Here is a 16,048-nt window from a genome sequence, read left to right on the forward strand (position 1 = left end):
TGACTGCTTAGGTCTTCGTCCGTTGTTATGTTTCCACATTGAAATCTGGTGCGATTCATCGATTATAGCAATCTTTCAACTTTTTGACGTAATTTCAAAAGAAAAAGACATATTTGCTTCAAAATGGCACTACGTATTGGTATCTCTTTCCAGCGGTCATGCTTTTGTGTAAAGGAAAGTCGTTGGGGCCAGATCCGGAGAACACGATAAGTGTAGAAGCTTTGAAGAAGAAGTTGACCTTCGAAATTTATGCATAAGTCATGTTTCGTACATTATCACACAATACGCGAAACGCAGTATGTGAAAGATATAGGAGACTAAAATATTCATGAGCGATATATCCTATTATCCACGTCTACTGTTTCAGCGTATACTTTTTTGGTCCGCAGAACTCAAAGAAGCAAAAAAGTCTTTGAAACATTTCTGCCTCTCAAAATTCTATATCTCAAAACCCAATTACCCAACAGCTGTGAAATTTATACTTATATACACTTAAGATCATATTTGACCCGGACAAGTTCATATAGGTTGCGCACGTAAACTTTTAATATGGGTCTAACATTGACATATCAAAAACTTTAACCAAAGTTGAATCGATACGAAAAATATGTTGAAATCTTCTGCTATCTTTCTGATGCCAATACGGCGATTTTGAAGCACTGATAGGAAAAGAACCAGTTCGGATCATAAATAATTTTGAGTGTATTTTTACTGTTAGTTATAAAAAGTAAGACCTTTTCAGCATCCCTATATCCTAAAACTATAGTTAAAAACTTTATAGTAGAGAAGATCTAATGTTATTGATTGCCGTCTGTGAAAACTTGAACTTTTTCGCCATAAGCCATATTATAAACCGCTTTCGGCCTCTCTTTTTTTGTCTCCAAATACGTTTCGCTTCCCTCTTCGGCTCTCGGTATCTATCCGACAGTCTGTTTTCTCTCCACTGCGACACGGCACTCCTCATCGTACCAGTTGTCTTTTGCATTTTCCTGTTCCAGCTTCTCGACGTCGAACCGTCCTTGTGTTTGTTGACGTGCGTTTTCTGCTTCATAGAGGCGGGTGCGTATTTTACCCGCAACAAGATAGTGGTCCGAGTCAATGTTAGGACCTCGGAGCGTATGCACGTCTAAAACACTCGACGCGTGTCTTCTGTGTATTACAACATGATCGAGCTGGTTGGTGGCTTTCCGGAGACCGCCAAGTAGCTTGATGAATTTTCTTATTCTGTAATCTAGTGTTACTGATAACCATATTTCTGGCGCCAGCGAAGTCGATGAGCCTCAACCCATTTAGGTATGCTTCATCATGGAGTTGTACCAAAGATATCTTCTTTGCCCACCCTGGCGTTATAGTCATAGAAGACATCTGTGGTCACATCATCCTTATCTTCCATCGGGACGTAGGCCCAAATCAGTGTTACTATATGTTGAAGAACTTCGCTTTGATGCGGATTGTGGCTAGACGTTCATCCACCGGGGTGAATTCCAAAACTCAGCGGCGGAATCTCTCACCCACCACGAATTCCGCAATGAATTTTCGCTCCTTTATATAGCAACTGTAGTAAATGCCACAAGGACCTACTCTTCTCAGTCCTTGTCCGGTCCATCGCATCAAGCAGCCATTCAAGCCAATGAGACCGAAGTGTTTGTACTTGATTTAGGTCATTTTCCATTGGCCCTATTATCGAGGGACGCCTTTTTATAATATTTGTCCCTTATTGCCCTTAATATCTTATCAAAGATAAAATAGTATTACATTATATTCTACAGTAAGAAAAGCGTTTCTAAAGAGCCATATAACCCAAACATTTGCGAGTGTCAACTAAACCTGAAAAAAATCCTGTCATTGAAAAGTTGTTTTATTGCTCATAAACTTATAATTGTTAGAAAACATTTTTGTCTAAATTTATTTAAAAATAATTCCGCACGGATTATTCCAATTAAATTAAGGTGAAAGCCGTATTGCCTTTAAAACAGTTGTGTGCGCCATTTTAAAGTTCTTTTTCAACCACAACATAGGTGACCACATAAACACCGCAAACCAACAGAGAATGTGCGGTGCTGTGTGCATACAAGCGAATATTTACTTCCTTACATATATATGTACATAAATGCTTATATGTTAGTATGTGTAAACTCTTCCGAGTGAACGACATCAAAAAGGAAAACAAATTTGAAAAATGAGAAATTAAAAGTGAATTTTATTTACAAAAAAACAACACACGGAAGATAAATAAATGCGCTCACGGATATAGCAGACACACATTTTATGCGCAAATTTACAGTTAGATACACATGCATATATGTATGTATTTGTGGCAGTACCTCCCACACACACATATTCACCTTGCGAAAATTCATAATTCCGCACATTTGGCATTATGCCACTTATTATTTAGTGGCGCTTTCAGGCTTTACGGTTGGCTGAAATGTCAAGCCAGAGAGCGCTGCAAGCGGCCCGACCACCATCACTCAGCCCGGAAACATAAATCGGGGTTGAAACGCCACTCATCTGCCGTTGCGCTGACAACAACGCGCAACAAGCGGCAGAGTGAAAAAGAAAAGAGATCGACACACGCCAGAGATTCACCACCCAGCAACGTGCCACAGATGCTGCATGCGCAACAGCAACAGTGCATCTGTGTGTACTTGTGTGTGCGGCACACACAATGTACGCAGAGGGAGGTGCTTGCCACGACGCGCATAACGGTCGCGTCGGATTGGTCGATTATTTGGTAGTTTTTGTCGACAGCAACGCGCGCCCATCCAAGGCGCGGGCGAACAGTGGTTGGGCAAGCAATATGGTGGTGATACCGGAGGATGGCAATTTACGGCGCCAAGTGACCTCTGTGGATTGACGGATTGCCGTAAATGTTGGCGCCACTGCTGCGCTGCTAATAAATCCGCTGCATTCGCTGCTGTAATGATTATCCCTGAATTAGCTGCGTCAACGCCGAGCAAAGAACTCGCAACGCAAAATGCTGCAAAACAACAAAAAAAAAAAAACAAATTATGAATATTTTCCGTTTTTATTTATGCCAGGGATGCTGTTGTTATGCTTTGTTGTGTTGTTGTGCACGCAGTTGGTGAAGGCAAGAAACTATCAAGCCAAAACGCCTGTGGGCTCTGCTATGTGTCAGTGCGTATACGCAACATAATTTGCCAGGGACATCAGCTGTCGATTTGTATTACAAACGAGAGTGTTTTCCATAAAAAGTAGACCGTTATACGGCGTAGTATAAGCGCGCAGGCTGTATAATGGACATCTTACAAGGGATTGGTGGCACAAACAATATCTCGACTACTGCTCTTAATAAAATATGAAAAAAGTTGACATCCATGGATGGTGGTGGCTGCGGTGGTGGCAATGATGCGTGCTGAAGTTGCCAGTGTGCGGTGGTGTGTATGGCTCAAATCATAACGCATACCGACTTTCGACGCCGCTGACCGAAAAGCGCCACCACCACGCAGCTAAATCGTCGTACAAGCGCTTCACCCTCACTGAGAAGACCCGTTGCTAGCGTCTCGGTAGTCGTAGTCGCCGTCGCCGTCGTCGCCACTACCGCCGTGACTTTGCCATCATTAATGTCGGAGGCTTATTGCTAGGATAACATTTGAGTTTGGTTTCAGTTGTAATTCTACCGTTCATCATCGTCGTTGTTGTGTACATTATTAGCGCGGCGCATCTCCCAGGTTGCTAGGCGCAAGTGAGCACCGCACATACATATTTATGTATAGTAGATACCCAATAACAGCTCCTGCACACTGTCGCATGGAAAGGGGCAAGGAATTTCCGCTATAAACATCATCACCATCCACATTCGCAGCGACTCACTGCACTCTTCGACCGCCACGTTTATGTTTTGTAAATTGATGCGCCCGTTAGCATCGAAAGTGGACGCTCCGGGCAGTGCAAAACTTTCACTCTCGATTAGACACTCGAAACTACAGCACCTTGTCGACATTGACATCGACAACAACAACACCAGCGTCATCACCATCACCGACAACCTGTTCAATATCGTCTCACCTAGTAGTAGTAAATGTCGGGAGTGTTCTTGGCTGCGTTCGGTTCGTTTTAGTGGTATTAGTCGTACGTTCGGTCGGTCGGTCGTACAGTGGATCAGTTGATTGAGGTCGCGTCGGTCAGTCGCTCGGACGGTTTCTAATCGCAAGCACACTGCAGCTGTCAGTGTCACTGTCACTGTCACTATCACTCGAAATTGTCGACGCTGTCGGTCGGTCGGAAAGTGGGGACGTTGCATCGTTCCGCCCTTAGCGCTCAATACACAACGTATCAATTGGACGTTCTATGTGTTGTTATGTTCCGGTTTCCTAGTTTCGTAATTGGTATTTTTCGCTTTAGGAGCTGATATCAATTTCGGTCGTAACTATTAGTGATGTCGCTCTCGCCTACGTTACATCTAAACCCTGTATTGGTGTCATTGAACTAGTGATTTGTTGTGTTTAACTGAACTGTATATGCCTGTGTATATGCCAACTTGTTGTAAAAGTGAGTGAAGCGAAAGTATTTTTCGGACTTATTCTTCGCCAAGCGGCATCGTTGGTGCCGTCATTAGTGACTGAAAGTCTTGCTTTTAACAACATTTTGTTTCGGTCCCTTTAACCATATTTCATTGAAATCGCCCGAAAGATCGTATTTTCGTTCGTCTGTTTTGTGACTTAACCGCTCTGTGTTCGGCAAGAGTGCGTTGGTGCTCGAGTGAAGTAAAAAACGTGACGAATGCATTCGAAACTCTCCTTGGATCATTCACAGCGTCACTTGCAATATTTGAATACCTCCCCGAATTATCCGATTTTAGACAAGTGTCGCTGCAAAGTTCATCACCTGCACAACAGTTGTCACCAGCAAATCTTGCAGCCGCCAGCACAGCAACCGCAACAGTTTACACCACAATATCACCTGCAACAACAGCAATCGCAAATTCCACAACATCTGCATCATCATCACCATCATCACCACCATCACCATCAGACTTTCGTAGCTACAGCGTCCAGCTTTTCCGCCAACTCTTCATCATTTTCTTCATCGTCGGCCTCTGCACTGTCCTCGACATCGTCTACCATGTACCGGCGCCATAACAATCTCTCTTATTGCGGTGGTAAATATATGCATTCAACGCTAAAAAGTGCCTTTTAAAATATGTATACAATAGAGTGGGTCGATTTACAGGGAGCCAAAAAAAAGAAAAATCGCGTATGCGGCAAAGATTCTACAGATCTTTCTGAACCACTTTGCCGAAGAGATTGTGGGTCTAAAACTAAGTTTTAATGCTAAGTTTGTTAGTTACTATTAAAATTTGTTCATCAGTTCTTGAGAAATCCGAATGAAATCCAATACGTAGGCGCACTTTAATATTCTCTCGGTCATTTGTCGGAATCGGCTATGTCACATATCTACCATACAAGCGATTATTTAGACTTTTTAAACCCTAGACCCTATGTATCTTAGGTAAAGTTGTTCACAATGATGCGTAAAAATTTTATAGAAAATTTATAGAAAAAATCGATCGATTTTATACACCAAGTAATAGAACCTAAAAAATGAGATTTTAGAGGAAAGCCAAATGAACTCACATCTTTTTCTTTACTGGCGTAGACACGGCTTACGCGATTATAGCCGAGTTAACAACAGCTCACATATAATATTAGCGGATAAATGCGGTAACAAGCCACCCGGAAGTTCGAAAATCTGTATATTAGGTATATGGAGGCTCAGGGCAGTATTAACCCGATTCAACCCATTTGTAGCACACAGACATACCACTATCGGAAAAGGATTATCTCTGAATTTCAATTATAAATCTGACACATGAACCAAAATTTTCAGTAAAAAGTCAACTATAGGTATTCGGTACCTTGGAGCTTAAACAATTTTTTTTATTTTTTATTTTTACAATTTTTGGCCAGAAGGTGGCATACCCCAACGGTATTATTTGTACAAAGTTTTATCACGTTATATTAATGACTTCTTGATTCGAACAGTCGAAAGGAAAGAATCAGATGGATTCGCCCATTTTCACGCTGTGACATAGAAATTTCAGATGGAAGATGATTTGTTTCAAATCGGTCAGGCGGGTCTCGAGTTCACCTTAAATTAGACTTCCTTGTCGAATTGCCACTTACATTGTCGAATTTTGACCAAGGCTCCATGAAATTTGATACGATTTTGGGAGTAAAATTTAATGTCGCTGGCTTGTTTAGTTATTGATTTATCGCCCTTTTTATAGATTTTAAGAATACCGTTATTTGGAGAGTTAGCGATGTTACCATCCGACTCCATCCATTTTCACACTGTCGGTAGGAGTTCTTATAATATTTGTGCTGCATAAATTTGGTTATTGTAGCTTTAGTGGTTTAGGAGATATGTATGTACAATAAGCATATGAGGGGGCGTCCACGTCTGATTTTTCAAAATTATTTGCCCGCAGATACCCCTGTGTCAAATTAGAGTTATATATCTTAATTATGTGCATCCTAACTATGGGTTTTCGCTTAATGGCGTTATGTGGGCGTGGTAGTGGTCCGATTACGCCCACCTACGTACTTTTCTTTTTTCTTTTTACTAAAGACGCGTACCAAGTATCATCAAGCTATTTCAATTTTTACTCAAGTTACAGCTTGCGCGGACGGATGGAAGAACCGACGGACAGACAGACAGTCATCCAGATGTAAACTCGTCTCGTCATTGCGTTCATTTCATTTTACAATTTTCCAATTAACAACATTTTTTTTTTTAAACTAGCAGTAATTTACCATCATGTAACGATCTCATCAACCTTAATACCTTTTTTCCATCACTTTTAAATCCTAGTTAAACTGCTCTCTCTGTTCCTCACTATAATTTCCAAGATTATCCGAAAATTTATCCAGATAATTGATATAATCTAACATGATATTTAAATTTGTAGACCGTAATGTTTTACTTCACGTTTGATTTTTTATTAAAACCTTTCCAAATAATTTTTCGTAACGAGGCTGGCAGCGGAGTTCACGTGATGTTTGTATACGCGAAAAAGGTGCACAGAAAAATTAAATTTCTAGCTAAGAAGCCGATAAATGATATGCATTAACTATAAAGAATAAGATCACTTTGAGTACTTTCATAAAGAAATTCGAAATGTGGGCATTTGAAAATATCAAAATTTGCCAACATATCCGGGGCAACAATTTTATTTTTTTTGTAAACTTTGCAGTTATTTAAAAATTATAAACAAAACAAAACACAACAAGTAAGGAAGGGCTAAGTTCGGGTGTCACCGAACATTTTATACTCTCCCATGATAAAGTGATAATCGAGATTTCATTATCCGTCATTGACATATTTTTTTATTTTGCTGTAAAATTAATTAGATTAGTAGTTCCTGAGATATGGTTTTTGGTCCATAAGTGGGCGACGCCACGCCCATTTTCAATTAAAAAAAAGCTTGGGTGCAGCTTCATTACGCCATTTCTTCCATAAAAGTTAGTGTTTCTGACGTTTTTTGTTAGTCGGTTAACGCACTTTTAGTGATTTTTAACATAACCTTTGTATGGGAGGTGGGCGTGGTTATTATCCGATTTCTTCCATTTTTGAACTGTATATGGAAATGCCTGAAGGAAACGACTCTAGAGAGTTTGGTTGACATAGCTATAGTAGTTTCCGAGATATGTATGTACAATAAACGGCGCGGGGGGCGGGGCCACGCCCACTTTTCCAAAAAAATTACGTCCAAACATGCCCCTCCCTAATGCGATCCTTTGTGCCAAATTTCACTTTAATATCTTTATTTATGGCTTAGTTATGACACTTTATAGGTTTTCGGTTTTGCCATTTTGTGGGCGTGGCAGTGGGCCGATTTTGCCCATCTTCGAACTTAACCTTCTTATGGAGCCAAGAAATACGTGTACCAAGTTTCATCATGATATCTCAATTTTTACTCAAGTTACAGCTTTCACGGACGGACGGACAGACAGACATCCGGATTTCAACTCTACTCGTCACCCTGATCACTTTGGTATATATAACCCTATATCTGACTCTTTTAGTTTTAGGACTTACAAACAACCGTTACGTGAACAAAACTATAATACTCTCCTTAGCAACTTTGTTGCGAGAGTATAAAAATTATAATAGCGAAAAATATTAATAGCGAGTTATTCCCTATTTCCAGTATTTCTAAAAAGTCCTCCACTGTTGCAGTGATGGAGGCTTTCACTGTGGTTGAAAATAATAAAAATCATGTATCTTCGGATAAAAAACAGTCTTTTTCCAAAAATTTTTTTCTCATATAAAAATTAAATATTTTATTAGAATTTTTTATTATGTGTTTGTACACTATTATCTAAGAAATTCTGAAATCTTTGGAAAAAGTATTTTAAACTCGGCCATTACGACGCCGTTTCCGGTGATTCCTCTTAAAAAAGATGCGCTCGCGTTAGCAGAATAACTCCTTATAGGATACTCTAAAATGAAAAAATGTGTCTTTTAGTTAAAACCTAACTTAGAACTTGGACGAAGAAAAAAAACTGAAAATTGGATTTTTGGGAAACATTTTTGCAGAAAAATTAAAATTTCAAACAGTTGTAACCGAAAAAAAATCCTTCGTCCATGTCTTGAAGAATTGTTTCTCAAAGATTTGTGTAAAATTTCATGAAGATCGGTTGAATAGTTCTCGAGGTACAATTAGGTGCAAAACCAACTTCCAACTGTTTGTCAGTAGATGGGTCCAGCAGTTAGTGGTGATCGATTTCATATATCGAGAACGAGATACTTTTAACCTAGACTTTGGAAAAAGAAACTTTGTCTCCCCATTATTGACTTTGTTTATGTGTCATAACTTTTGGTTGTACGACTTTTTTTGCCAAATAATCGTCATTTGTGGGAAGTCTTGATTTTCTTCTTTCAGTCCAAGAAATCGGCGGCTGAAGCATGTCGGGAACTCAAAAAAGTTTACGGAGGACACGTCATAAACGCAAGAACAGCTTGCTTCAGGCAAGGAGTCACCCCCAAAGCTATTTAAAAGTCACTACATGCGCTGCGAATGATTCAGAAGTCCAACTCGGGTTCCTCAATGCCTGTTGCTGCATAACAACGCTCGCTTTCACGTTGCCAAACTCGTTAAAACCTACCTGGAAACGCTCAAATAGCTCCCCAGATATTGTACCGTCCGATTATTATTTTTTCCGCTTAGCAAGGAAGTTTGAATTTACTAACAACTTCCACTTCTTACTTCTCATTTTGATCCGCGCGGTCTCATATTGAAGGTAAAACATTCGCAATTTTAGCACGTGAATATTCGTGAATTCTGTGAAATATTGACTTACACGGCATAAAATATACGGTCATGAGATATAATATCGCCTATAATATTTCATTGTCAAAATGCTATAATATAACTAGATATTAAATTGCTAACCTTTTAACCATATACATATAAATATGGAAGTCAACCAAACGTAAAATGCTAACGAAATATACACGTGATTCTGATACAGCATCTATAGAACAAGCTTTCTTTAAATCCAGAAGAAACTGGCCATACTTATCTGCTAGCAATTTGAAATCGAAAAAGAAATATATATTAATAGAAAATAATGTGGCAATGTCTGGAACTACAAAAAAGTTTGTAAAAATTTATTTCACAAAATAGCGATAGATTGAGTAATATTTGCCTCTTATGATTTTATATCAATGAACTGAGTGTCAAGCTCTCTTGTTCCTTCAGTTTTTGATATTCATTTATCAAAACCGCTGACCACCGCGTACCACTCTAGCTTGTAGGACTGAAGTCCGTGTGTAGCAAATTTTTTGATTAGACAATGGTATCTTCGTGAAATTGGTCATTTATTACACTAGTTTACAGTCAGGGGCTGTGATCCCCTAATTTCATAATTCACATTTTTGGCAGCTGCATGGTGAGACCTTCTATTCATAAACAATAGATTCCCAAAGAAACGAAAAAACGTTAGCAAAACTCAAAACTTAACGCCGTTAGCCAAAAATCATCTGACTTTATTCTTGTTGCTATCAATTAGCTGACGCCTTCATTGTACTTTCCCTTTTCCGAATGAGCTGTAAACTCTTGAAAATATAGATCCCGCAAATATAATAATACTGTGCCCAAAAAATAAGGCGACCTTGTATTTATTTTGAAAATTCTTTATTTATTCTTCCAAATCAATTTCATCCCCTTCAAAGTAATCCCCTCACAATGCAATGCACTTATACCAACGGATTTTCCAATCTTCGAAACACTGGTTGTAGTCACTTTCCGTGATGGCCTTCTTTCGTATAAAAACGGTGTCCTCGGAGCGGTCTTTTGAATTTGGTGAACAGCCAGAAGTCGCACGGCGCCAGATCAGGTGAATACGGTGGTTGCGGAACGATATGGGTTGGGTTTTTGGCGAAATTATCACAAATTTTTTCCAAAAAATTCAATGTTTTCGGTACCAGTCGAGATTTGACGCGCTTGAGGCCCAAAACATCCTTCAAAATGGTATTGGATGAGCCTTTCGATATGCCAACTTCATCAGCAATTCTTTGCTCAACAAATTTCGACATCGCAAAAAACGAAAAACTCACTTTTAGCAGCTCACAAAACGACACGTATCTCAATTACAATAAATATTTTTTTATATCTTACTTGCTCGTTGTGGATAATTTACATTGACTAACAATTCCGTGGCACCAAATAGTGTCTTGATTTGATCTCAAAATTGCCGAGCAATAAATAGTTTTGTAGTTTTGTCGAACACCACTTTAAAGAATTTAAGATCAATTACTCAAATTTATCGATTTAACGAAAATTTCACTATATATACATATGTACATATATTTACATATGTAGAGGGATTACCAATAAGAGTGATAAGATTTCTTTTCACAAAAAAAAAACAATTCTTAAGGAATTTCAAATGTTTTTCATTGAATGTAATGCGAAAATAGCATCATTCAATTGGTCTCCAAGACTTCTTTTTCAGGAACGAATTCGAGGAAACCAATTTTCGAGTACTTTTTTCACTAAATCAAATTATATGTCATGAATAGCACATTGAATATTGACTTCTAAAGCTTAAATGAGTCTGATTTATTTATAAAGCCTGGTGACTTCAAATAACCCCACAAGAACTAGTCTAATAGTGTTAAATCGCAACTTCTTGGAGGCCATTCAATGTCACAATTTCTTGAAATAATCGAATGTCCTAACTTTTCAATAATTCGGTTTTTATACGAGCTGTGTGACACATAACCGCGTCTTGTTGGAACCAGATGTTGGCGAAATCAACTTCTTCCATATATCATAAAAGTTGGTTATCACTGATCTAAACCGCTCTCCATTGACAGTAGCCGTGTCACCAATTACATTTCGTAGGAATTATGGACCGATGATCCGACCAGACCAAAAACCACACCAAACTGTCAATTTAGGTGCATGTAATGATTGTTCATGAATAATTTGTGGGTTTTCTTCGCACCAGAATCGACAGTTTTTCATATTCACCGAATCACTCAGTTGAACTCTCATCGGAGAGATGATTTTCTTAAATACCGTTATGGTTTCCATGTTGTTCCAAGGCAAAATCAGCGATTTCGCGACGTTTACGGTGGTCCAATGGCTTCAGTTCTTGAATGAGAACAATTTTATATGAATGCAAGCCTAAATTCTTTCTCACAATCCGCCAGGTTGTGGTTTGAGACAGTCCCAATTTATGTAAACCTCTTGGAATCGACAAATTGCGGTCGTCAACAACACTTGCCATAACGGCAGCAATATCATTACTTCGAGTTGTTCTTTGTCTTAAAAATAAGTATATACTTAAAAATTATGTAAGCAAAATGTTCGAAAAATGGCCAAAACGACACTTAGAAATCATATCATACCTATTGGAAAACTCGGTATATATGTACATATCTACTCCTATAGTATATTTTGTAATTTATTAGTTTTAGGTTTAGATTTGGGGAATCAAAAGTGTAAATATTTTTGTTCCTATTCGCAATTATTCAAGTAATGATGTCCTATTTATTTATTTTATTTCCGCAGTGTCGGCGCAGGATGCTGGCCAGAACTATCAAGTGCAATATGTAGATACAGAGTTGTATCACGGCAATTCCAGCCAAACCCAAATGTAAGCAGAATCATATCAATGAAATTATCCTAATAATTAACGAGATAATTTGTACTTCCATTGCACAGGACGTATCCCTTTTGCCCTGTTGGCGATTATCAAACGAACGGTCAAACTTACTACTCCACGGCGGCAGGCAGCAATTACGCAACCGCTTCGGTCGCAAACGGACCCACAACACACGCTTCGTCCCTGCCGTACCTGGTACCCGTGGAAGAGGGATTATTGCTGAACACTTCATCGCAATCGCATAGTCGCGACTCGCCACATAGCTTAACGGTAAATATTTTAGCCTAATAATAGGCACAAAACCACGCGTGGAGTGTGTACCCATTGTAACTGTAATAATGGCGTTTATTTTCAGGAAGTGGCTTACATTCAGGAGGCGCAGAGTACACCGCAAACGCCCACATCTACAACAACTACGAACTCGGTGAGTGGCGGTAGCATCGGCACTGGCGGCGGGGGCGCATCGCCAGACAGCGAACAAAATGGACTCGGCACCTCCAACAAAGTAGCCTCAGCCACGGTAAGTCCAGTTATATTATGCCGCCTCAAAGGTTTTGCGCACAAATTGATTGTTGAGTTGTAAAATATTTGCGCAAAATGTGCAAATTGTGTGCGGAATTTTTCATTAATAAAACAACTTTTCACGCATTGCACTCAGTGTGCCCGCCCACACCCGTGCACCACACACACACACACACATACTTGCAATTTGTTGCCGAGTAGCAGCGCATAAATTCCAATTGCTCACATGTATATTCCTTCTCTTTCTCGCCCGCACTGTTACTTTGCATGCTGCGCTCGGTGGTGGCTGCTGCTGCAGATCAAGTGGTTGTCACGCAACTACGAGACGGCCGATGGCGTCAGTCTACCCCGTTCCACGCTGTACAACCACTACATACAGCACTGCAACGAGAACAAATTGGAGCCGGTGAATGCCGCCAGTTTCGGCAAACTAATTCGTTCGGTGTTCTCTGGCTTGCGTACACGTCGTTTGGGCACACGCGGCAACTCGAAATATCACTACTATGGCATACGCATCAAACCGGACTCGATACTGAATCACATGATGGACGAAAAGCCGACGTATTCAACACATTCCGGGAATAGTGTGTCGACCGGCATTGGACATTCCACGGCCGGCGGCGGTGTAGTGTCGACCAGTGGAGGCGGCGGCAGCGGCAGTAGCAATATGCAGAACAATGGCAATCGCAGTTTGAAGAAGTTGAGCTTCAAGCCAGAATCCTACGAAACTTGTGCACAGGTAAATTATTATGCAAAAATAAAAATGCGCTGAAAATCATCGTTTTAATTATGAATACTGATTCCTCACATTGATTTTTCTTTTGACAGTATTTGGGCGATGGCGCTGGCGCGATTCCCTCGTTTCCCGCCATCGAATTGAATCACACGTACAGCAGTGAGCTCTCGCTTGAGGATGTGGAGACATTTCGCGCCATGTACCGCGAGCATTGCGAATCCTTTTTGGATGCTGTACTGAATCTGGAGTTCAGTACCATTGAATATTTGTGGCGTGACTTTTGGCGTGCCAACGACAACAACAATTTAGAGGAATGTGAAGAGGAGAAGTATCTGAGCAAGACGAAACTATATCTGCTATGCCATTGCGCAGAAGTACAAAAGTTTATCAAAGAGGTGAGGTGGTGTTTTTGTTTCGATTGCACAGCGGAAGTGGCAATATTAATACTCAATATTTTTTTTTATTAGGTTGACTATCAATTCTACCAAAACATGGTCGATGTAATCATTCCCGATGTTCTACGCTCCATACCGAATGCTCTCACACAAGCCATTCGCAATTTCGCCAAGAATCTGGAGCTTTGGTTGTGCGAATCCATGGCCGGCGTGCCTGATCGCTTGGTACAAATCAAATCGGCAGCGGTGTCGGCATTTTGCCAAACTCTGCGACGCTACACCTCGCTCAATCATTTGGCGCAAGCAGCGCGTGCCGTACTCCAAAATAGTTCGCAAATAACACAAATGCTGAACGACTTAAATCGTGTGGACTTCCATAATGTTCAAGTTAGTAGTTTGTTAATTTGTTCCCCTATTTATTTCTAAATTGAACGAGCATGAGCGCATAAGGTTTGAAAAATGCATACATACATGGATTGAGTTGTTTTGCTCCTCTTTGTAAAGTTAGGTTGGTTAGGTGATACCTGTTCGAAAATTATATGTTCCAAAAATTATATATAATAATGAAGCTTTAAATTTTTTTTTTGATAATTACTAGGTTACAGAAAGTTTGCAGTTGAAATTATTTTTTAGTAGAGTTGCCACATTTTTTAAGTTTTAAATTCAATAAAAATCATGAGTAAGTGGAGCATGATCAAATTGAAAGATGAATTTTGTTAATTTCATCTCCTTAAAAGTAATCCCCTCCCGCTACAATACACTTATGCCAACGAATTTCCAGGCATCATACCACTTGGAAAAATCCTCCATCGTGATGGCCATCAGAGCCTTCTTCGATTCAGCTTTTCGATCCTCAATTGGGTCAAAACGGTGTCCTCGGAGTGGTCATGTGAATTTGCTGAATAGCCAGAAGTTAAACGAAGAGCTTACATATATTTAGGGAAGGTTGATATCTGTTTAAAATATAATATTAAAATTTAGTGGAGCAAGTTAGGCACTGCGAATTAATTGTCAGAAACCAATCATATCATTCTCAATAGTGAATAAAAACTTTATTTATGCGCTGAAGAGGGTATCTGATCAGATTTTACCCGGATTAGAATAAAAAAAAAAATGTTATCCATTTTAATCTTTATAATCGCCTTGATTGAAAGATGAGAAATGCACCGCGACCTTTGGTCTAAAGCCTTAATAGAGGCTTCTTTCGAGTTAATCTACTATTGCCAACGCTTGAGTCAATTTTCCATATTGGCCGGTATGGCCGCCAGTATGCCGGTCCAAGCCTTTTGAATGGCCTCTACGTCTGCATAACGCTTTTCTTTCATAGACAAATGTATTTTTCCGAAAAGGAAGAAGTCGCACAGTGTCATATCAGGTGAATACTTCGATTGGTTAATGGTTAAAATGTGATTTTTGGTCCGATTAGGTCCTTCGAATGTTGGATTCTGAGCAATTTTTGGTCGTCAGTCAATTTGTGCGGAACAAACCGTGCACACACCTTTCGTAAGCCCAAATGTTCGGTCAAAATGCGATAAATCGATGTTTTGGAAATGTTCAATTCCATTTCCATAAATTTCAATCATGATTTCGGCTGATTTTTGATGAATTCACTCACAGTTTCGATGAAATGGCAGATAATGCACCAGTCGACATATACATAGATGGCGCCACCAGGAGCGCTAGATTCAAAAGAAAAGAACCCACCTTGTATAGCTTCGGTGCAACGTTTTTTCTTGTTATGCGTTATTTATTAGTTAAAATATTTTCAACACACCTAATATCCATATGAACACCGTGCATACTTTGACTTATAAACATATTTAATACATATTTTCGCAGGAACAAGCAGCTTGGGTATGCCAATGTGAGCCGGCGGTAGTGCAACGTTTGGAGAATGATTTCAAGTCGGCACTGCAACAACAAAGCTCCTTGGAACAATGGGCCTCTTGGCTGCAACTGGTCGTTGATTCTGCCCTACAGGAGTATCGTGGCAAGCCCAGCTACGCCAAGGCAGCGCGCCAATTCCTACTCAAGTGGAGCTTTTACAGCTCCATGGTTATACGTGACCTGACACTACGATCCGCTTCCAGTTTCGGCAGTTTTCATTTGATACGTTTACTCTATGATGAGTATATGTTTTACCTGGTCGAGCACAAAATAGCTGAGGCACAGCAGAAGACCGCCATAGCGGTTATTTGCGATCGCATGGTAAGTCAGACGAAATTAGATGAGGTTATATCTTACCATTTAGCTTG

The 16,048-nt window shown here is 39.8% G+C and overlaps 1 protein-coding gene across 1 annotated transcript in view; it reads left to right on the forward strand.

Annotated features, from left to right (window-relative positions):
- Positions 1-16,048, forward strand: part of LOC105227524 (DNA-binding protein RFX2) — a 38,098-nt gene that overhangs the window by 18,696 nt on the left and 3,354 nt on the right. The window contains exons 5-11 of the mRNA XM_049447526.1: positions 12,047-12,131; positions 12,200-12,410; positions 12,496-12,660; positions 12,961-13,401; positions 13,491-13,793; positions 13,866-14,180; positions 15,633-16,001. Coding sequence (XP_049303483.1) covers positions 12,047-12,131; positions 12,200-12,410; positions 12,496-12,660; positions 12,961-13,401; positions 13,491-13,793; positions 13,866-14,180; positions 15,633-16,001 — 1,889 coding nt within the window. The remainder of the gene's footprint in view (positions 1-12,046; positions 12,132-12,199; positions 12,411-12,495; positions 12,661-12,960; positions 13,402-13,490; positions 13,794-13,865; positions 14,181-15,632; positions 16,002-16,048) is intronic.

This window comes from Bactrocera dorsalis, chromosome 2, assembly GCF_023373825.1.
Source record: "Bactrocera dorsalis isolate Fly_Bdor chromosome 2, ASM2337382v1, whole genome shotgun sequence".
Lineage (NCBI taxonomy): Eukaryota > Metazoa > Arthropoda > Insecta > Diptera > Tephritidae > Bactrocera > Bactrocera dorsalis.